A 23909-nucleotide genomic window follows, 5' to 3' on the forward strand; every position below is an offset into this window, starting at 1 on the left:
AGAAGATCAATAGCACTCTAATGTCTGGGGGAAGCACAGCAGGGGGAGACAGCTAGCGCGGTTGACTCCAAAGCTCAAAAATACCAGCATCTCTAAAGCTTGTTAATTAACGTTATATCTTGTTTGTTTATTCAGAACACAAAGCAAAATTAAAAACCACAAGTTTTGGTTTTACTGGGAGTTATGATGGATGGATATGACGTTTTTTCTCCTTGATGACTAATGTCACAACAGTGACTGTGGCGCCAATTACTGATAACTTAATCAACTTAAACATGTCACTTAAAGAATGAACTGTAGATCTGAAATGACTTCAAAAAACTAACACAATGATGCCGGACATGAAGTCAGACACTGTACAACGCTGATCGGACTCTACCTTCTGTCTCTGCTGGATGGAGGTCATGGCGTCTGGCTGGAACTCCAGCTTGTCTGTGCGACACAGTTTCCAGTAAAGGATGGAAATGATGACAATGACCACGAGGAGGGGAATCACCACCCCAATGACGATCCACATGTTGGTGTTCTCAGCGTCAGACGGTGAGGACGCCACCTTCTCTACGGCTATAGGGGAAGAGATTGAGAGAGTTTTAAGTTGAGTTTTGGGCACGAATGTGCAATATTTCATATGCTTTTTCGCTTAGAGTTTATTCACAAACACCTTGAGAAAGCAGAGTTAAACATGCTGTATTGTTGGAGTGCTCGGTCTCTCACTGCTGTAATCTTAAATGCAGACCTTCATTAGTTTTAATTAACACTCATTTCATCCCATGGGAAAGTACCAAAAGAGAACACAGTCAGCAAAGACACAGAATTCCCTTGAGGGGCTCTCATTAGGCCTTCATCCCTTGTTTAGGTTCTTAATGAGGAAGACAGGCTTTTGGTACAACATGTACAGGAGGAGGTAATTAGCTCTAATGTTACTATAAACATACAATGGAACACATGGAGCCAGGAGTAAGCTTGTATCCTTTTTTATTTCCTACTAGGAGCTTTTGAAAAATTGCTCTTATATTGTGTCCTCTACTCTTTGCTGTACACCATCTTTCAAGTCATACACCAACAAAACAACAATGATAAAAATAATAAGAATAAGAAAGTTATTCACAATAAATAAGAAAGCCCTTTCTTTTTGTCTACAGGCACATGTCAGAAAAATTAATTTCAACTCAGTGGCACTGTGTCTTGTTCTAGGACACTTTAGCAATGTGGATTTTTGTAGATGTGAGCCTTAATTTAGTCTGTCCATGTCAAGAACTGTCTTGTTAATCAATACACCACTTTCCTGTTCTTGAATGGCAGTTATTTACAATGCAGTACTCACGCTGTGCCAAAATGCCCTGGACACGGTATCCCAAAACAATAGCAGCCCTTTGAACATCCAGGCTGTTGAGTAGGTTGGCTGTGTCAACTGCAGGCATCCTCTGGCCCCCGGGACCTTCCACAAAATACACTACTTCCAAGGGATGGTCCACACCCACCAGCCGGCTCGCACTTACAACCTGGGAGGGGTAAAAAGTAGAAAGGTACAGTGAGTCATTTGCCTAACCATCTGTGTAAAATAATGTGGTATATGCAGTTAGTGCAGATATAATAAAATTTAAGTTGAAGTTATAGCCAGAGAGCTGTACAAATGCATACAAACACATGAAAATCCATGAAATAAAAGGTTTCTGACAAAATATCCAATACCTAATAAGATGTAACGCCACCCTATATCATCTGACTTTAATCCATGTCTGAACACTGTTACCCAAGTCTTGCATTGTAGTGTTGAGGTACTGGAGTAAGAGTATTTCTTTAAGTGATAAAAGAGACAGAAATATGTTTACCATTAAAGTTCAGGAAGTTTGAATCTGGCATTTGGCTTTCATACAATTACACAGAGCAATCACCAGGCCTACTGACTAATACAAGATGGCTACCGATACTGTCCACAACTCTTCTAAACACTTGGCAGACATAATGGCATCTTCTGTTCTTATATCAAAACATAAACATGTCCAGATGTAGGAAAAAGGCTGAAGGACACTTACATATTATTATTTACTTATTCGCATTGCTCAGGGACCCCAGGCTTTTGTGGTTTTTAGCAATCATCTTGTTAAAGGTCTTTATATCTATTGCCTGATGAACTTTTACCATGAGACCACCATGGTAAAAGTTCATCAGCATAGATATAAAGACCTTGTTTGCTTTTCTTTTGTTTGTCCCTATTCGTTTCTAACTTTGAGAACGCACACACGGTGAGGTGCGGACTAGTGTGAGCTTCAATTCAATTCCAATAAAATGAACATTAGTTGTGTGACATGTTTAAATGTTGATGTTCCCAGACAACAAGTTCAACAGACAGCGCTCAAGCAACTGGAAAAGAAGTGTTTCCAAAAATGAACATAGGATCTCTGTATTAAATATGGAATGTCTAATGAAGGCCGTAATGAGCAAAGTGTCACGATTTCAATAATAAAGATGACTTCTTAATGGAGAGTGTGGAACCTCATTTTCTATAAAACTCTGTAACATTAATCATTGTTGAGTTTTTGTGCAGAAAACTACAGTTCAGGCAGCAACTATTTGGCCTCATTAGTTGTCACATGCTGTATTGAAGCTTGCTATACAAACATCCCTGTGAAACTACATATTCGAGGGTTCTCTCAAAGATCTGTCCCTTTTTTAAATAGCAGGCACATAAATACACTGTGAATAACACCTGACAAAAATATATAATAATAGCACACTTATGATACATCAATTCGCATTCTGTATTCCCATCAGAGTGTTTATTGTTTAAATATTTCCTCATGTTGTCTAATACGTCTGTGTGTGTGTGTGTGCAGTCTCCCTCTGGGTGCCCTGAGGCACAGTGCAGTCTGCTGTCTGCATTACTGAAAAGAGTAAAGCGCAGGTCATGCCTGGGTTGACACAAAAAAACGGCTGGGCAGGCTCCCTCATCCAGGGTCTAATCCAGTCCATGCATGGTTATTAGAGTGGAAAGACGGCAGCATGAATGTGTGTGTTATTGCACAACCCTAATTCAACATCCTCTTTTATCTGTCTGGGCAGACTCATAAGGTATTCTCATAGGTGACAACACCACACTGCTTCTGTCATGACGGTCTAGGGCAACTGTTTGAGATGTGTCTATGTGTGTGTGTGTTAGCAAGAGAGTGTAACAAAGGATTCTTGTGAAGTTCAGACGAACCTCACTCTCATTACATCCAACAGATGCTCACACATGAGTTTGAAATTAAAAAATTATCCAATCTAGCCTCCCCAATGACAGTATCCTATCAAGAGTGGAAGGAACAAGAGCTCATAGTATGGCTTCTATGTATAACACACATGTGGCTGTGACCAGAGTCTAAAATTAGAAATATAGTCTTAGCACAGACACAGATGGTAAAGATTCAACATCAATATCTTCCTCCTTTTTCCTAAACTGCTCTGTGGGTTTTATGGAAACAACGATGCAGGAGGCAGAAAGGTCTGAAAGAGTAAGGCTGCTACTCATCCATGGATGATATTTATCACTCTGACAGCCCCCCCATTTAAAGACCACCATATGCACTCAGACTTCCTGAAATCAGATCAAATATGCATCTCACGTCTCCCACAACAAGTCTTTCTTATCTGAGTGTTTTGCTCTCTCTGTTCCTCTGATTTCTGAATCTTTTACCCACCCCTGTCTCCGTATCTCTCCCTCCATAATGTCTGCCCTCTCAACAACAGAGACACACTCTTAATCCCAACTGCAGGATACAGAGAAAGAGAAACAATTAATAATTGATCTGCTCTTAGCAGCTCTGTGGCTCACAGGAGCTCACATCAAGTAACAGTACCGGAGAAATGAGGAAGAGGAGAATGAACGAAGACTCATGAGGTTGTGGTCTTTGAGTGGCTTGCCCTTGGGCTGAATGGGATGCTGTTGCCATGGAGACAGAGCCCTATCCTGTCCCCTTTGAGATGAGCCGAGCAGGTGCGGAGCGAACCCACAAAGGCCAGAGCCTGATTAGTAAAGCAGTAAGGCCTTTCAGTGGTTACAAACACTGCAATGCTCACATAATGAGGCCTCAGTACTCAGGCAAGGTAGTTAGAGAGAGCTTGCACCAGGAATAATGATATAAATGGTACAAGAAAGGAAGCTTTTTGAAGATTTAGTGAGTAATCCATTAACAAACTTCGTGTTAAAGAGTTCTCAAAGTTTGTTGTGTAATGAACAAGAAATTAAACTAGTAATTCTATTGTACTGTATACTAATTCAAGAGAAAGGCACTGTAGGCATATCTTGAACAAACACTACCACACAGACACACAGAGAGATTCAAGAGGTTATTATAAAGATCAACTCCATGTGTGATTAGAGAAGAGAAGAGGAGAATGGCTTATTGAGTGGCACGGAGAAATGCGCCTCTGGTGTGAACTGCCAGGCACCTGTTGCCACGAGAATTGATGTTCACGTTTGTGTGTGTCCCTGGCGTGAGGGATATATTTTACACTGTATGTATTATCTTCTCCGAAGGCTATGCAGCTGTGAATATAAGCACTGAGTATTGAATGACTCTATACATAGATACAGTACCTGAACACTGTTGTTGCCTATAGTGGTGGCTCTTTTAACACGTCTGACTAATCCTATTGCTTCCCCTAGTAGCATGGCCACCCGGCGCTCCATGTTGGCGTGGAAGGTCCTCTCACTCACTTTCTGGTCCAACACACCCAGGAGCACTATGTACATGGACAAAAGGAAACACATACAGAGTATCAGTACAAAGGGTCTCAGATTTAGCAGCTTTTCACCATGCCAAGAAGTGAAACCATCATACCTGTTCTAACCCAGGAGGAGCGAAGCACCTGGCTGGTGTTCAACTCTGGATAATGGAAAGCTGTCGGAAAAAGTATGAAAGGATGTTTAAGCAGACAAACCTTTACCCTAGGTTAACTGTTGGGGATTAGAATCAGAAAACAAACCAGCTACCAGCAGTGACATAAAGGTGAGTGTAAATACCCTTAACATATAGGCAACTTTGTGGTACTCACGCTCAGCAATCTGCAGAACAGGAAAGCCCATGTAATAGCTAAATTCCACCATTGTGAGCTTCATCAGAGCATTGCTGACCTCTGACCCCATCAGATAACCCCTTGAAACACGCACAGTGAAGGTGATGTCCACCGGCTGCCTCACTAGCCGTTGTTCCTGATATTTAGGAGCAGCCATGGTGATGTTTATAATCTAAAACACAATTTGACAGAGATGTACTGTTCAGCGGACAGACAATTACACAACAATATGTACAAAACATTCCATTCAATTCTGCTGCTGATGTAGTTTCTGGGAAAGCTTGTCTGTCTCTTAAAGAGTGAATGAATGAAAAAATCATTGGCTTCAGTGATTGGAAAGTAGACCACAAAATTAGGCAGTGTGGCCAAGGGCACAGTTTGCTAGTTGTTCATAAAACATTTCCATGCTGCAAAAAATGCTTGATTTAATCCTTACATTTATTTCAACTAAAAGACTATAATACAGGCATCAGTGTAATAGGATTACACAAAACTCTACTGAAGCCAACTACCCACATAGCCAAATAAGCTCTTTATTAACAAACAGTAAGCTCCTTTAATACTCAACAACTAGAGCATGAACTCTTTCAAGTACAAGTATCCAAGTGAAGTACCCTGGGGTCTTGTTCATGATGGTAAAATGGAAAAGAGGTGGACAGGAGGATTGGTGTCGCATCCACAGTGACAGTGACAGTCACAGTACAGAAGGAGCTGAGCTTGAACCCTTGGTCATAACCTCTGCAAAGTGACCGAAAGACTGGGATTGTGGATACAGCTGGCCAATATGAGCTTCCTTTGCTGAGTGTCTGTGCTCAAAAGAGCGCACACACTTCCAAAAGAAGCTCGTAGTGGAATAGTCTCTTTTTTTCTGGAATGAGCCAAGTGCTCTGGGAGTCTTACTAATATGAGACCCAACAGTAAGTACTGGGGAATACGGATGAGAAGAGTGATGTCTCGGCTACTATGCTTATCATGGCGATATCGCAACCCAGGCCTAACAAATTAAGGAAAATTGATAGATGGACAGATTGTGCATTAAGCTGATTCTGTCAAATCAAACCAGTAATTTAGGTTTTACAGCAAACAGTTATCTTGATAAGGTAGCTTTGTCTGACTTTGCAGGCAACCATTTCTGAAATTCAAAAGCCTAAACAATTGTGATTAAACAGCTCCGGTTTGCAACATAGTATCAAAGTCAGCCTACGCTGCAGCAATCACAGTCATCCACTGGTGAAGTGACTGGGGGTGGCCTGGGGTCAGCTCATTCAGCAAACAAGCCTCAGGTCTTGCAGTTTTTTTTTTAAACTGTCTTTGTATGCCCAATATTTTTTCCTTTTTTAGACAGTTAAATACAATGTGTTTATTAAAGCTATAGCTTTCACTGGAGGTAAGCAGCTCTGGCAGACAAGGGCTATTATTCACAAGGCTCAAGCTTATAGGCACTGGGTCATTCAGCTTTGAGGTCCGACGCACAATGAAATGCATCGTAATGAAAACATCTTGTGCAAAGCTATTTATGTTTCCCTTGCTTTCAGATCCCACTCACTTGTACTGTGAAGTTGGTTGACTCCTTTGAGCGCCGACGCACTTCTGCAAAGGCCATGGTCAAACCTTTCTCTATGCTCTCACTGAAGTTGCAGAACCGCACATCAATGTGACTGGGAACAAACTGCAGCACTGCACAGAGTGAAGACAAGAGAGTTTTAGATCAAGTTTAAAAACTAAACATTATGACAAACAATTTAAATGTTGAGAACAAGCCAGCTAGTTGAAAGGTCATTTACCTGTGTGGATTTGATATTTACGGTCTGGTGTGGTCCAGCTGGGAGAGACAGACAGGAAGCGACGACCAGACCTTCGCAAAGCATTGATGACAGATATGGCTGTGTACACAACTGGCCCAGACACCACCCGAAACACAAACTTTGGAGGGGGGTCCACAACCTTCATAGACAAAGCAGAAATATATGACATGGACAAATCACTTATTAGAGTCATTCATTCACAGTTAAGTGGCTTGTGGTAAATAAGCAGCTGATGGTTTTCAGAGGTCATTGTGGTCTTGTAGATCTTTGATGTGACTACTATTGTGATGTGTTTATCACAGAACCACTGATACAAAAAACACTCAGGAAGTGGTCTGGCCTTCAAGGTTCAACTGAAGCACTGTAATATACACTCTCGCTGACACACATAAAGTACATGCACACAAACCCACACAAACACAGCCATACACAAATACTGTGTGTGAGGGCCATTACACAGCCCATCCTCTTCAGAATCACTTTATATTCTAATAGGATCTCTTTTACATCATAATGTGTGAATGTTGCCATTGCATGCCCTTCTTAATGGCTCAAACTAACATGCACAGTATTACTTTAGAATATCCTAACCCCTGTTGAGATAAATTTACCTGTACTTCCACAGATTTGTTGAATTCCCCTTTCAGTATGTCTCTCACTTGAGATTTTGCATATCCAACAGTTGCCCCGGAAGGAAACCCTTCATAGGGAAAGCACAAGAATGGTTATAGTCCCATTCCATTATAAGAAGGTTCTCATGTATGTATTTAAAATTAAAATGATCTATTTAAGTCACACTTAAATTTCATACAACATACATGTGGGTTACATAATTAGTTGTAATATAACACAAAGCATAATTAAACGTCAAACTTACCAATTTTTACTAAATAAGCAGGCTTGTCAAGGTTGCAGAGGTACTGCCTTGATGTTGTTGCTGTGGTTGTGGTCTTTCTACTGGTGGTCGAGATGATATTGACACTAGTAGAGGCTTCAGTGGTGGTAGTAGTTTTAGCTGTAGTTTGATGAGAAGTAGTGGTGGCAGTTGTTGTTGTGGGCACAGCAGAGTCTGTATTAGCTTCACTGTTAGTTGGGATCAAGGTCATTGTAGCTGGGATGTCAACTGCATCTTCAGTCACCCCCTGATCACCCAACATGTCTGGGGGGACCAAGGTAACATTAGATGTGGGTTCAGATGAAACTGAAGTGACATTAAGAGTTGGTTCAGTAGTAAAAGTAGAGTCTTGGGGAGTTACTTCTGTTGTTCCAGCAGTTGTGTTGGCAGCAGGCTCAGTGGGAACTGGGGAGAAGGCTATAGTTGCAGTTAAGACAGGAGTGGTATGTATGGTACTTTGTGGAAATGACTCTGTAACAAACCAATGGATGTCTGTCAGAGAGAAGGAAGATGTTGCATCATCTGGCAGCAAAGGCGTGGCACTGGGTGGCAAAGCTTCTGTCAATGCAATGCTGTCCAAGCCGACAGTTAGTGTAGGTGTAGACCAATCTGTGGTGGACACCTGACTACCCCATGTGGAAGAAGAGGGATCAAAGAAGTGGGTTGGGACTATGGAAGGATCCAGAAAAGGCTCAGAAGCATTGACTAGCTGAGGACTCTCCTCTGTGGTTACTACTATAGTTGATTCGTCATTAGGCTCAAATCCTGACAGATCACTGGAGGACTCGTCCTCAGTCGATTTGGTATCATTGGTAAAGCTGCTGGTGGGTGTGATGTCTGTAGCACTGAGGGACACCAGAGTAACATTCCCTCTGTGTTCAGCTCCAGTGTCTGAACCATTGTTGTTCTCCTTTGTCAACTGAGTCGTGTAATACTCCAAGCTGTTCATGTCAGGTAAGAGGACGTCTGTCGGTTGAATTGTGAAAGCATCGGGCCAATCTATGTCTGATGCGTCAGGTATATCACTGTCAGATGTAGGAGTAGGTTCCAGTGTATAGTGAATTGCAGAGGAAAAAGAGGACGAATAAATGGATTTTAGTGGAACAATGGTGTTGTATGCTGTCAAAAGGCTGATAGAAGATGAGACATGAAGAGGACGCAACGACGAAAAGGATATACCCACTCTGGAAGGGAAGGATGTGTCATAGCTTTCTGTATAGTCCTCCAGATCATACGAGTCAGAGGGCAACTTGGTGACCAGAGAGTAGTCCTCTCCTTCTGCATTTAAGAAAGACATTGTCTCCAAGTAGTCCCCAGAACCCCAGTCCAATTCCATGGTGTTGGTGGGGTAGAAGTCCTCTGGAGAGATCTCGGTGGGTTCAGATGAAGGTGAGGTAGGGAGGGGGGCGATGAAAGGCACATTGTAGCCAGGGGCCAGAATCTCATCTGGGTTGGATAGCATGTTTATGTAATGTGCTGGTTTCTTCTCCTCCATGGGGGCACTGCTGGGGCTCAGTTGGTTCACATCCAGGATATCACTATAAGATTCATCTGCCGGAGAGTCAGCAAAAGCTAGTTTAGGCAGCTCAAAAGGCTGACCAGGAGGTGGGGTCAGTGATTGCTCTGATGCACCATCCTGCTGCTCGCTGAAAGTTGCTTTCTGCTCAGAATTAAGACCTAGCTGAGGTGTTGTTGACCTTGTAAAAGCAGAGGGGCTTAACAGTGTTATGGATACATTTGACTGAGGCTGCAGCTGGGATCTTGTAGGTATGGGAGAGGGAGAGGAAGATTGCTTGGCAGAGTTTGTCCTGGCCAACTTCGAGTCTGTGGAGAGTTTAGCTGGTGCCTCAAATTGAGGACTAGACCCCAATACAGGTTCAGAGGGGCTTAATGATGGAGTGGAAAGAGGATGCAATTCTTCTGCAAGGAGGTCACTTGCTGTGAAGGATTTTGAGTTTTCAGAAGCAACATGCCCCCACTGAAAATGTGCGATGTCAGCAGTCCTAACTTCATAGTTTGGTTCAGAAATGGATGGCAGGGCACGAGGTGAGTCTGGGCTCTTAAAGGCAGTATAATGTGAGGCTGGTAAGGCTGATGGTGATGACCCTGTTGAACTTGGAACATCTCCAAGAAATCCCATGGGATGGTGTGTGGGGTCCAACAGAGACTCATCTGCAGTAGAACAAAGAGAATGCTTCAGTTTAGTATTGAATGACAGAAAAATTCATTGCTGACTTGGCATGACGGTTTCCATTAACAATTATCATTCACACACTCACTAATATATCTGTACCAGTATAACTGATTATTATGATTGATTATATTTTCTCCACAACTTCTGAATGTAAATGATTTAGAAAAGCTTTTATACACATTGTAACCTGTCAATCTGTATCTTATATCAGCCCTACACTTTTACCACTTTTTTGATGCCTTTATTTTTGACAGCTGGAGAGAGACAGGAAAGGGGGGCAGAGAGAGAGGGGACGACGTGCAGCAAAGGGCCGCAGGTCGGACTTGAACCCGGGCCGCTGCGTATATGGGTCGCCAGCTCTACTGATTGAGCTAACCGGGCGTCCGGTGTGGCCAAATGGTTAATCAGAGAGACAAGACCGAACATGACTTTGCATGGCAGTCAGGCATGAATCCTACAGTAGTCTTAGATGTATAACTGGACATGAACAACAACGGCACTACATCAGTGGGATAACTTTACTTTGAAAACCGACCAAAATGAACATTGATCTGTGATGAAACAACAAAAAATATTGGACATGCTCACAAGGCCGTTATATAGGATTCCTATTCATCATGAAATGGGTCATTCTAACATTCTGCTCTCCTCTGGAACAGAGGTCACAGTGATAAATAGACATGCGGTACAGTAAGACACTTTATTGAATCTGTAGGAGAAAGCTGTGATGGGTTTAGCATGCTGTATGTAACCTTGGCCTATATTTAGTTAAAATCAATACTTTATTGACAGATGATTTATAAACTGCAAGTATTGATACATGCAGTGGAATTTGAGATCTATGAATTGCATGGTTGGTTTAGCAGAAAACACTCTTTCAGCCAGCTAACTCTTCCCCATATTACAGATACCCGCAACATGTACAACTGACATTTACCACTTCACTTTGTGCTTGTTGACCCCTACGAAAAATCATTTGACCGGATCACCTGTCTAACTAATGTCCTGGTTGCTAAAGTGGCTACAAAATGGAACCATTAATCCTGAGGAAAATGCCAATAAGAGGATGGAGTAAGGAAACACTCACAGGCTAATACGCTGCCATGATGAAAAGCACATGCCAGGCTACAATGTGGACTCAGTAAAAGCTGGTCATGAATCTTTTCCTCACTTCCAGCTGTGAACTATGGGAATATGCTGACATGCATCCACTGACCATATTTTCCAAAATGAATGAGTGGTTGTTCTGGCTCAGCACTTTGATTGCCTGGACTTTAAATGCACTCTAGGGAGAACATCTCATATCCCTTTTTATGGTACCTGACCTTTGACTGATGAATGATGCAATTTTCAGCTCATCAGGAAGCAACTGTACTTCTTACACACAACATTAAAATCCTTAAGGGTGACATTAGACTACTGTAAAATGGCACATGTGGCTTACGCAACACATTTCTGACTTAATTCGATTGCCAGAGGCCTTTCTCTCCATATTGCATAACATAGTGTATGATGCATGATTTAATTTGAGAAGTGTCTTGATTACACTACATGGTCAGGGTCTAACATGTGAGGGAAAGGAACAGAATCATTCTTAAATAATTCAAAGTAATAGACCTTTAAACAGTTCCATGTAGCTGTAAGTTTCCCTTTTTTATCTGCTCTGCTGAAAGAAACCTTTATACATGGTTGCCACAACGGTACTGTGACACAGGAGCTGTTGGCAGATAAACAGGACAGATAAAGGGAGACGAGTTAAGGTGCCTGCTTACATTAAAGGAAATGCTATCTTATGGTTCTTGGGGTTGTAAATAATCAAAAATGAACAATAATGCGTGCATAGAGAGTATACATAGCATAACAAACATAAACAAACCACATCAAGGAGAAAATACACATAATTCAACGCAGACTGCGTGTCTTAAATTTGTCCTTGAAAGTAGGTCTTGAACAGAGCAAGACTTTAAAGGCTTCATTATTGTTATTGCCAGAAGCAAGCCACCAGCAGCCTCTACATAGTGACTCAGCAGCTGCTGATTATGTTGCTGCTCTTTGTAGTGTACATCAGCTCTGCAGAATCATACACACTTGAAAATAGCCACAGAATCAGCTGAGGGAGAAGACTATTTTTAATACTGGGAGCACAGAACAGATCACTTATAAAAAGCATCAACAAAAAAGAAAATACTTCTGGAGCGTCATCTTCAATTTACTGCATCGCTTCATACAAGAAGACTGCCGCTGGCTTGGCCCGGGAGAAAACTCCCAACTTGATTATAACCTACACTGGTACCTTAATTGAGTCAACATGCTATTATACCAGAGCCCATTGGAAAGGACTTGGAAGGGAAAAGCCAAGACTTTCTTCTCTGAAGGCGAGTCTGTGCTGCACATTCTCCAAACTGCCACACAGCTCCTTGTCTGCTGTGCCAAGAGTTTGAACCCCTGGGGATGTATCACACAGCTGGGCAGATGCACACACTCTTGCACATGCACGTTCAGAGTAGACCAAGTAATGTGCTTAACCATTAATAAGAGGATCTAGTCTAAACAAGTAGTTTATTGATGGCCTGATTTCTCAGTTTTGTGGGGACGTTATAAATAATCACGGAGCATGGGAAGGAGAAGCCACAGCATTCTTTTTGCTCTGCTCTGTCAACTGTATGTGTTATTCTCTGTCCACTGAAACATACATATACTGATCAACTCTGCACTTCACTTTGCACTCACGCTGATGTTTGAGGTCATACTGTGGTACATGACCCCAAAATGTCACCTCATCTCAGCATAGCCCTACAGTGAAAAACACATTCATTTATACTCACATTTAGGACATTTAAACACGCATGAATGGATGAAAAAACACCCAGCTAATTAAGACAAAGACTATTATTGGCAGGTGATTGATGATAATATTGATAATTGTACCGATGATGACAACTGTGAGAATGAGGATGATGGTAGTTGAGGAGAATACATAGTGAAACCAAAAACCAATGCTCTCTTTCACAATAAAGCACAATGTTTTGAATTCTTACTGTAGTTTAATCTTAAATTTTACAAGGTTAAGAATATAGTTTTAAATATTTTTATAAAAAAAGAAAAAGAAAAACCTAAAATAAAACTGCAAACTGTGCTAAGTCAAAGCTGAATAATGACTGTAGAATGACCTGGCTGGTCGTTTTTAATAATTAAGCAGGCATGGTCTAAATATGTGATAGGTAATTCTCGGTAATGACAGTCAGAGCTCTCAGTGTAACAGACAGCAAGTGAGACTGGGCTTAACTGGGGCTGACATTACAGTAAGCAGATATCGACAAAGGCCTTCAAGACCAAACAGCACTGCCACCTGTCCCCCGAAACACGAGCGTGTCACACTCGGGTGGCCTCTCATTGTTGGGCCCGTCTGTGAAACTAGGCACTAAGACCCACAAGAGCATAAATGTCAAGTGCTCAGCTCATGTAAATGAGTAGAAACATTTTTTTTCTCCTCTTTTCCTAATGCCACTCTCCCAGTCATTTACCTTTTCTCTTTCTGGTAGTATGATAATCATTTCCACAATAGATCCTCTTTTCAATGCCAATAACTCATTACAGCAACAGTGTCAGACTGTTATTGCTTGTTATTATAGCGATAAATAACATGTCTAGTTTATTAAGACTCATACAAGCAGCTTAATAGAAGAAATATTATCCCGGTTCGTCACAAAGAAGTTATATCCTTGGTGGAGACATGAATGATAAAATATGGCATAGTCTCATTACTCTGACATCACTGAAGAATGAATGCTGGGAGTTCCATTGATTCATTACATGATAGATCCCACGCTAATGAGATTTAATTTCCATTTATCAGGCCTCGACGTGTCTTTAAGCCTAGACTTGGTCTAATGAATAGCTGCCTTGTAAATGAGCAGTACTAAATTTGCATTTGACCAAATTGACAAGTTAACAAATCCTTCAAGTCCCTTGTAATTTACTGTGAGCCTTCTACTATACGTGGCTTATAAACAGGTAGTTATTCTATTGTATTACTACCTCTATTAATCAGTCACATGAACAGCAGCATTTGGAAAGTAAGTGAAAGCATTAAGTGTGTGTAGTTCTAGAAGAAAACCTTTTGCTCTTCTCCACTAGGTGGTGAAGAGTATCTGTAATAGCTGATTAAGTGAAAACCCATTTGTCCATATTTAAGCAGACGATGACACACAAATAGTGTCTTTCTCGTGGCTTGGTTGGTTTGTTCTGCTTCCGTTTATACATACAGTTACAGGCTTGGATCCCTGCCAGCAATCATGTAAAAAGGATTGTGGAGGGGGATTATTACTGCTGTTGGCTGATCTGATGTTCCTTTATGAAATCCCCACAATAGCATAAAAAGAAATGGAACAGGGTAGAGAGACTGCGCTCAAAGCAGACACAACTTCAGGCATCTGAAATAGCACTAACCCATTTATCAAGGATGAATATTGGCAAAATCTTATGAGCTCATGTATTGGATCATCACAGCCCTCCACTAACCTATATATGTTTCTGACTGTTTTGGATAGCTCTACAGAGGCCCACTGTGCCTCAATAATCCAGTTATTACACGTGCAAATTAAGACAGCAGAAGTAGTAACACGTTTTTATATTTGACTCTGGTGATCTATCAGTGGCATATTTTTGTTTTGCTTGCTTAATTTTACTTTGTTGAAATTGACCTTTACAGAATGCTAACAGTTTGTTTCTTAAAGGCAGTCACAGTGGGGAGATTTTATTGTATCGCCTCCTCCGACAGATGAATAAGTAAGAATATGTTTAGATACATCTCTTAATTTAAAGGGCAAGAAATGTTTTGCTTCGACTATTGCATTTATTGCAGTTCAGCTCTTTCTTTTTTATATCTTTATCATTCAGTGTCAATGCGTTATGTATTAACATTTTATGATTTTAGAATTATTTTCGCAGAACCGACACATAACGTAAACTACATTAAACTAAAAATGGATAACAAAACACAAGGATTCTGCTTTATGCATATAATTGCGACTTGAATGAGGCCTAAAACAATAAACACAAACAGATGAAAATCCTCCAAGTAAGATAAAATGTGATTTTGGCTTTACTGTCCTCTCATGACTACTGATCCCAAGGCTGAAACAGAGTTAACCTGATAATGCCTGTCTGCAGACAGAAGTTTGCTGATGTCTGGAATTGAATCATAGAAAATACCTTCCCCTGGTCGACTTTACCAGCCCCTTTGCTGAAGTATTAAAGAAAAAGGAAACAAGGTAATACTCTACACTGAATCGGTGTCCTTTAACACAGTGAACTATTTGGGCATGTGAGAGTTGACAAACAATTATGTTGGCAGCAACATCTGCAGAAGCTGGAAAGGACAACAAATGTGGTTTGGCCCAAATAAGATTTGCCTGGCGAGAGGATGAATATGTTCATTTTTTGAGTGCAAGAGTCATTGCTTTCAAGCTAACGGCCAGCTGTATGGGTCTCAGTACAAACTTATTATACATACATACACAGGGAACCGCACACCACAAAGATATGAGGGCTTACTGAATTGTTCAGTACTGATTTTTAAGGCATTTTAAAGGATACCTTTAAGTATCAGAATAAGGTTTCTATAGCAGGCAAACAAGAGGTATCAGCCAAGCAGCTGTGAAGCACACACCACACACACATACATACACTCCTATGTGTGTCAAGAAACCTGAGATACCAATTGCAGAGCCCTCTAATGATATAATTTCCTATGTTTGCCAGACTCCTTATTGCAAAAAAAAAAGAAAAAGTAATTTAATGGTTGTGTAATTTGAAAAAAAAAAGAAGAGAGAGAAGAAAGAGTCTTTTGGTATTAATGCTAGCTAACTACAACCCCACACATGGTTCTGTTTTCAGCTAAGCCCATTGCGTGACTGGCTCTTTTCAGTTGGCAGGAGCTGCGTATGCTGAGTGCAGTCGAACAATCAAGATATGGCTGTGTTGACTTTTGGTTTATCGGGGAAGCTTTTAAGATGGGAAAGATTCCATTGTTTTTTATCAGTGGAGTTCAATTAGATCAAGTTCTCTGCCAAAACTCGAACAACCCAAAAAATCGTGTGACTTCATAAGGGGTACATTTACTATAAACCTACAGCAGTTGCTTTCCGGTGCTCCTACTTGTCAAATTTAGCCTACAGTACAAGATCAAAGAACAGATTTCAATCAATAAAGTGAAGGTTATAAATAGAATCTAAGTTGGAATGCTAATCCAAATCTTGCCCAAGATCTAACAGGTCAATAAAGGTAAAGCACAACATAAAGTTTTATAGTGGGACAGGTTGCCAACATCTTCAGTAAATTAATTCAGTGGCCTGATGCGGCCAAAAGTGAGCATGAGAATGGAGACCTGTCTGAGGTTGTGCCTGCACTTCATCAAATATTTATGTGACCCTTGTTTTGTTTTCCTGAGGGAATAGTTTTTAAGATATGAAAAAAGGGAGTGCAAAAGGTGGGGGAGCAGGATAAGGGGGAGGGGAGTAGTATGAGAGTCTAATTAAGAAAGAGGAAGAGAGGTAGCAGAGGAAGAATGAGGGAGTCTGAGTTAAAGGTACAGTTAGCTACAAACGAGAAGTGACTTTCCTAAACATTTTAAGTGAGTCTTGAGGGATATGCAACATGTTGGCCTACTGTGTAACAGATTTAAGGACTTACGTTCATAAAAGCACCACAATAGACATACAAGCTCAGCTCACAAGGGTCTCCCCAGAATTTATTGCTACGATGGTATAACCAATTTCAAGAGTGGATTATGATGGTGCAGTGCCAATGTGACACACACACACACCAGACAAACACAAAACTTTGCTTTCTGCAGTCCTGATTTTCTTCGAAAGAAAAGACAGGAAGGCAAAGTCTTGTAACCAGAGAAGCCCAGAGGACTGTGTCACTCAGCACCCTCCTCCACTTTGCCTGAGTCCTCCCAACACAGACCACTCTCTGGCTTCAGGTCCTGTGTACTTGGTTAGCTTCTTAGCTTCTTAGCTTCTCTTGGAAGGAATCGGTTTTCTAAAAGTCAATATGTGAGCAAAAAAAGGGAATCGTCTGTGCAGGGTTTAGCAAATACTCACTGTTTCTAAGTAATTGCTGTGATGTTGAAAGGTCCAAACCTGGTCACAACCAAAGTGATTTGGACTGGAGTAGTGAAAAAGAGGCTGGGCTGAACCGCACCATCTGCTCTGACAAATATATAAATAATCAGCTGCAGTTCATCAGAGCACAGAGTGATTTGGGCTCAGCACAATATGGCCTCAATGTTGCCTTCTGTCAAATTGTGAACTTTGCATTGCACAGTTCAAGCTCCCAACACTGACAGGCTGTTAGCACAAGAAACTGTAAGCACTGTCAGGCCAATCTATTTGTAATAAATAAAAGTTTGCTGCATGCTTGTGTACCAACAAACACTGCCAAAAGAACAGTTTCAGTTTCAGATCTCAGTTTTACAGCTGATTTTAACAAATTCATGCAATCTCTAAACCCCTAAATAATGCTAAATCACATGGTAACAAGCCTAACTTTTGTTATTTATGCTATGTTTGGACACTAGGATGCTAAAACTGCAGTGGAAAACTGCCTCGGTAAAACTTAAAAATGGGTACACAAAATCACAAACAGATGTACATTCACAGGCCCCCACTATGGTACCTTCACATCACAACCTACCAGTATGATGCAGGTAACAGCGGACGACTGGAAAAGATTAGGTAAATGAGACTGCAGCCACCCTTAGAATAGATGACTGTATGATAACTTTGGCGTGGGGATGTGATATCAGAAAAAGATATTGATGGAAGTGAAGGAATAACATTAAAAAGCAGTTTTTAAAATATATCTATCTGCTGTCATTGACCCACCCTTGACCAGCAGACCAACTTCCACTGCTCTCCACACAACCAAACAATGCTGGGACAGGCCAGTCAGTGGAGAGGCAGGGTCAGCCACAGGCTGCTTTCCAATAGATCTTTCTGGTCAAGCTGCAGGCATTGTGAGAGCAAAAGTACCCACTGTTTGGCTCTTGATAGGTTCTACCCATTGATCTGCAACGGGGTCCCAGCTCTAATGAATAATGAATGGCCATATTGTCATCCCACACAGATCACATTTCACATGGCAACGGACTGCACTGGTAATTAGCCAAGCCTTTGCTGGCCTGCAGCTCGCTGTGCTGAACTTGCCAGCCACTGCAGTGCAGAGAGAGTTTGTTGAGGTGAAATTGCAAGAGCACTTTATGATATCATATATAAAGTTTATAATTATATACTACATATTTGCAAAGATCTTTCATTTTAGATCTAGGGTTTAGATGTAGAACTATTTCTTTCACAGAAATTGAGCAGAGGAGCAGAAAGACCAAGAGAAGCAAGGAAGCAAGAAAGAGGAAAATGACTGTATGATGTCGGGTCTGGAGGAACAATTATACGTAGGTCGCCATGCTCTATTTGACCTAGAAACTATAAAGTGTACTTTTCTGAGTCTGTAAGAAGAAAGCTGTGTGACTGGTGATTTAACTGTTGAAACAGACCATGGGAACACCGTTGTCATTCTATGCATGGATTAAGCAAACTGTAGATAGATGGGCAAAGATGATGAGCACCTGATGTCATACAATAACTAGTACTATTGTAACAAATTCACATAACATACAAGTAATGCAGTTTTGTACTGTACTTTTGTGCAACAGGCAGAAACAGTGTTTGTTCTTTGCTTAACTAAGTTAGTTCTGTATAATACTGACTCAACAGTCAAAGGAACAGGTCTCACATCTTGCCTTATCTCACTTTATTCAATAAATCACAATAAAGCACGTACCAAAAAAGTTATTTTTTTGCTTATTTCGCTCGTAAAAATCATCAGTGTGATGAAGTACTAGGTATCCCAGTGTATGGGCCAACATCCTGTTAAAGAATGATACTAACTTTTAACTGTAAAAGGCAGTAAACTAAATGTACTGCACAAATTCCAACTATTGTTGCACCCCTAACCTACAGGACAGATTACAATACAACTGTTATACCACCGACTCCTTTTGTATAGTGCTGTAATTTGTACAATTATTATTCTTAAATTTAAAAAAATATCCCTCCCTTGATGCCCCCATTATGCAAGAATAATGTTCGCCAAATTTAGAGTGGCTAATATGAAAGGCTAATTCAGAACAGCATGAAGTTGTCTGAAATCTGTCCAAACCATGGCTTATAAATCTATTCTCATGTGATGCAGTGGTCTGCAGTCTGCCACAGGAGAACTGCCTATAATATGCTTCTCAAAGTGTGGTATTTAGAGAGATTAAGAGAACCATCTCTACAGGAAGACTAAACGCAAACCAGTTAGCAAACGTTCAGCTGATTGAGTATGACGAATCATTTGAAATTGTTTACAGTTTACATTATGACATACTTTGCCTACACTCTGTCCCTAGTTTAACAAAATCTGAAATATGACTAGTACACATATGCATTAGCAGTAAACTGAGGACAGTAGGTAGCCCACATTATTGGTCATTAAATTAAAAAGCTGTGAAATGGGCGTGTTATAAGAGCATGAGTTTAAGACTTACTAATTTCCCGAACAAGGCTTTCACCCAGGCATTTACTACATAATCCCATTACAATGTAATATCATGAGTTTTTGTCTGCTCTTAAAACGTGTTCTTTCCACTGGGTGATGTGTAGGGGAGGGCTATTAGTGGGATCATGTCATTATCTATAAAAGTAAGCCCATGAAAACACCAATCAAGTGGATGGATTAGACCCTTTCTCTTTCTTTAATTACTGGAAATTGGTTTAACTCTACTGTCTGTGTAATGTGGGGAGGGCCACTTCATCTCTTGTGAAAATCCAGAATCAAGTAAGTGTCTTCATTGTGAATATCACAACTACCCACGGTCATGCAGCAGCCCAGGCTTTAGTCACATGGAAATCAAGACATTAGTTAGTCCATGCAGAGATAAACTACCAGACATAGACTGGTTTCAACACTACTTAATTAAAGGCAAAAAACACAAGTTGCACTATTAGGACTACATGTCACCTATCATGTCATTTCTTCTTATTGAGGGGATGACAAGCTTTAAATAGAAAAGTTGTCAACAGTGGCCCTGAAAGTTAGGACAGCAAGCTTATGACTGGAAGGTCGATGGTTAAGTTGGCCTTGAGCGGGACATAATAACCCCCAACTGCTCCAGTGCAGCTGCTCAGTGGCCCACAGACAAGACTGCGGTTGTACTAAGCATCTCTTAGATGTGACTGTGTGTCAAGTAATGCTGAAATGTGCATTCATCGCTCACCAAACCTACTTTAAATCAATAAAGGTTAAAGAAAAAAAATAAAGATGGTGAAGATTTGTAGGTAATTTGCTGCAATGCTGCATTGAACAAGCAGTGCAGAGAATGGATAGATGGCTGTAGGATTTCTCCCTAACCCAATCCTCAGGACAGGAGAAGGTAACCAATACCACAAACTAATACATCAAGACAAAGATCTTGATTCCATCTACTTTGGATCTTTGATGCCATCAACACACAATCTCAAAAGGTTTACATGGTAGTCGTGTTTTCTTTCAATTTAGTGCAATTTGAGTAGCTATTCAGTTAGAGTAAGTGATATAAGCCATAAAGACGCCAGGTTCATATAACAATATTCACTAGAAATATCATATTCATTATTTCGCCACATCTTATACTACAACAACAAACATTCATGTTCATTTTGGTTTACAGGTGCAACTTGAACTTGGTGTCTCTGACTTGTCAATGCTCTTCTAAAAAGCTAACTGAACGACGTACAAGATACTGATCAGTGTCAGTTATGTAACACAAGGTACAAATTAGTGGATCGTGTTGTGTGGGTCAGAAAAAGGTGTTCTCTTACCTGCAACGGTTGAGTCAGCTGCGATCACCATTACCAACACCGTCATCCCCAGAAACACTGCACGCTGGCCATGGGCATGCATAAGAGCCTTTAGCACCACCACCAAACCCACAGAGGAGACTAAACCTGCCATGGTACGGCGAGGGTAAGGTCAGGGCATTTCACCCAGTTAAGAAGACAAGATTCATTCCAGACGGTGAAGGTTTGGGTTATTTCAGGCTGCGTGGTTTGGTCTCCTTTAGTTCAAGGCCCCTCCTTCAGTAACATGTGCTCGCAATGCAGAAAGGCTGTTGAAAACAAAAGAGCAACAGTGTTACACTCAGAACAAAGCAGCCACATTTACTGTTAATACTTGACCATCACTCCACAGGCTAAACTCAAGTACACGTAGGCACATGCTATTTTTGTGTTATTCAGAACCTTTATTTGATTATGGCTTATTCCAAAACACACAATAATGACAATACTTGTAACACCTGTATTAACAGAAAGACTCATTTAAGCAAGGGACAGATGGAGATAATTCTTCTACAATTTACTTTTTAATTATTTTGTTTAGAGGAAATTTACCATTTCTATTTTTTTTATTTTATTGGTAGGCAATTTACTACATTTTGCATGATGCTGTCTACACTGGCACTTTGTATTTGTAAAAAAAATAATAATAATACATATTTATTATATATGTATCTCACAATTTAGACACACAGAAGCAGAATACCATAAAAAAAAGAAAGTCCCCCAACCCCATGTTAAAATAAATAATAAAAACTGGTGCACACAGGATGCTTTTATGTTGTGAGAGCCACATTTCATGCACATGGCCAACCAGGTCACTACAAGTTAACGTTAATCACATTCGTCAACTAACCACAAATTAGGAATTATTATCCCATTAATCGAGATTAAACTAACTCCACATAGGCGGATAAACGTGTAACGTGGTGGAAAAAGGCAAAAGAGGAAGGCACAAAGACCCAGCACGGACTTCATCTCCCCCGGCTTGTGTCTCATCAGTACAGTCTCTTGTCCTACATCCCGTCCCGTTACTTGCAACTTAACGGCCATGGCTCTCCACAAGGCTAGACAAAAGCAGGTTACATCCCCTTATGTGAGGTGACACAGCAAAACGCTTAAAACAGGTTAGCCAACACACTTTGGTAGTATTTCCCCAGCTAGCTATGAGAGCAAGGATAATACGTTTTTTCCCCCCCAGCCATTCCTGTCAGCCCTTACTCATAGCTGCGCATTCAGACTTACCAAAAAAAAACAGAGAGAGAGAGAGGACCAACTCTGTCAATTCCTTTGTCTGGGTGGCGAGCAAATATCCGTGGGTGGAATTAAAAGCTGTCTGAGGCTCTGTCATTAACCTTCGTGTGACCACCTGAAGTTGTTTCAGTGTAAACGCACTGTGCATGAGCTGGGAGCTGGCTTTCATCTGACACTCTTTTGGTGAACAGTTACCTTCTCTCGTCCCGAGGATTGGGTTAGCCCCGCCCCCTGGCAGATCTGATTAGTTTCTAATTTATCGAAACGCGCTCTCATTGGCTGCTGCTCTTTTCCGTCAAAGTGGGGTTTTAGTAAATTAGGTTGGTCCTCCTCGGCTGGCGTCTGCGGCTTCCACGGCAACGTTGCCTCATGCGATGATGCACTTTTAGCAAGGTATGGCCATGGAAGGATATATGACTGTCAGCCTTTTTTATTGGCTGAATGGAGTTTATCTACTAATCATAACAAGAGTTATCAAAGTGACACCATCTATGTTTCTGTAAGGTTTTTTTTTTTTAAATATAGCCTACTGGTTGTTGTACTCCCATATGCCTTTTAATTTAGAATTTCCATCAACATTTATAAGCCTATTTAAGAGCATTTGTTATTTACACTTAACTTGTCAAGACACACCAAGGATGCACACTTATGCAAGATTTATGTCAGGATGTAGAGGTTCCACATTAAAAGAGGCTGAGATATGGGCCCCTGATGCATGCTGTAAACACCGTGCTTAGCAAGGTTTGGTGGTTGAACATAAATGGACATGATCAGCACAACCTAATCACGTCAGTGCCAGTTTATGTGCATCAACATTACGGTGCACACCGCCACCTAGTGGCAGTATCTTATAACTAATAACAGCACAGCTAGTAATGCTTGATCAGTTGGGCTTTCAGTGACATTTTCTGAACATTTAGTTGGTATTGTATGTGCTATGATATCAAATGGAATGGAAAATTACATAATAAAATGTCTCTTTACAAAATTACTTAATAATTTTATATAAAAAGAGCTGCCAGGTGCCTATTATCAGTTTATACTATTTTATTACAACTCCACTGCCTTCCAGAGACAAATATTGTAGTTTTTATTCCACTGCATTTATTTGTGAGTTATAGTTATGGCTTCTTGTTACTTTCCAGATTCAGATTGTACACACAAAATGTACAATATGATGAGCTTAAGCAACATATTGTTATAGATTGAAATACCAATCAGTATATAAGATAAGATAAAATACCTCTTCCTCGACCAGTTATTACAATATCATGCAATTTACACATTAACTAACAATCCTACACTTTAACTCACAGTATGTATCTTTATCATGAGTACTTTCACTTTTAATATTTTACACAATGATTTTGGACTTATCCATTTAGGATTTTTACACTTTTTTATACAATAAATTATTTATACTTATGTATAGGAATGGAATACTTCTTCCACTACCGGATTCAGTGTCTTGCTCAGAGCCACTTTGACAGGATGTATGCTTACCAACACAGGAATTTAAGGTGATGGATGGTTCTTTTGACCACTAATCCAAAATACATCTTACCAAGGAGAAAAGCCTGCTTCATATAGCTTAATAAAATAAATCCTTTGGTCCTGAAATATAGTAAGTTGAACACACTGAAGCCCCTATACAACCATGGTCTACCAACACAGGTGTTTTCACTTGCAGGACAACTGACACCTAAATCACTGTAATAGATACATGTAGTTTGGTGACCTCATGCAATTCCTAGGACAGCTCCTCCCAACATCAAACTTCA

General features: G+C 40.6%; 1 protein-coding gene across 1 annotated transcript in view; it reads right to left on the minus strand.

Moving 5' to 3' along the window:
• LOC118330961 (UPF0606 protein KIAA1549-like) overlaps positions 1–22322 on the minus strand; it is a 37396-nt gene extending 15074 nt beyond the window's left edge. The window contains exons 1-11 of the mRNA XM_035665715.1: positions 22120–22322; positions 20860–21146; positions 7741–9930; positions 7475–7563; positions 6843–7002; positions 6605–6735; positions 5038–5230; positions 4824–4883; positions 4580–4725; positions 1325–1502; positions 380–564 (exon numbers count right to left, since the gene is read on the minus strand). Coding sequence (XP_035521608.1) covers positions 380–564; positions 1325–1502; positions 4580–4725; positions 4824–4883; positions 5038–5230; positions 6605–6735; positions 6843–7002; positions 7475–7563; positions 7741–9930; positions 20860–20992 — 3465 coding nt within the window. The 5' untranslated portion in view covers positions 20993–21146; positions 22120–22322. The remainder of the gene's footprint in view (positions 1–379; positions 565–1324; positions 1503–4579; positions 4726–4823; positions 4884–5037; positions 5231–6604; positions 6736–6842; positions 7003–7474; positions 7564–7740; positions 9931–20859; positions 21147–22119) is intronic.
• Between the last annotated feature and the right edge of the window lie 1587 nt (positions 22323–23909).

Source organism: Morone saxatilis, unplaced genomic scaffold (assembly GCF_004916995.1).
Source record: "Morone saxatilis isolate NCDOM2014 unplaced genomic scaffold, NCSU_SB_2.0 Contig2, whole genome shotgun sequence".
Taxonomy (NCBI): Eukaryota; Metazoa; Chordata; class Actinopteri; family Moronidae; genus Morone; species Morone saxatilis.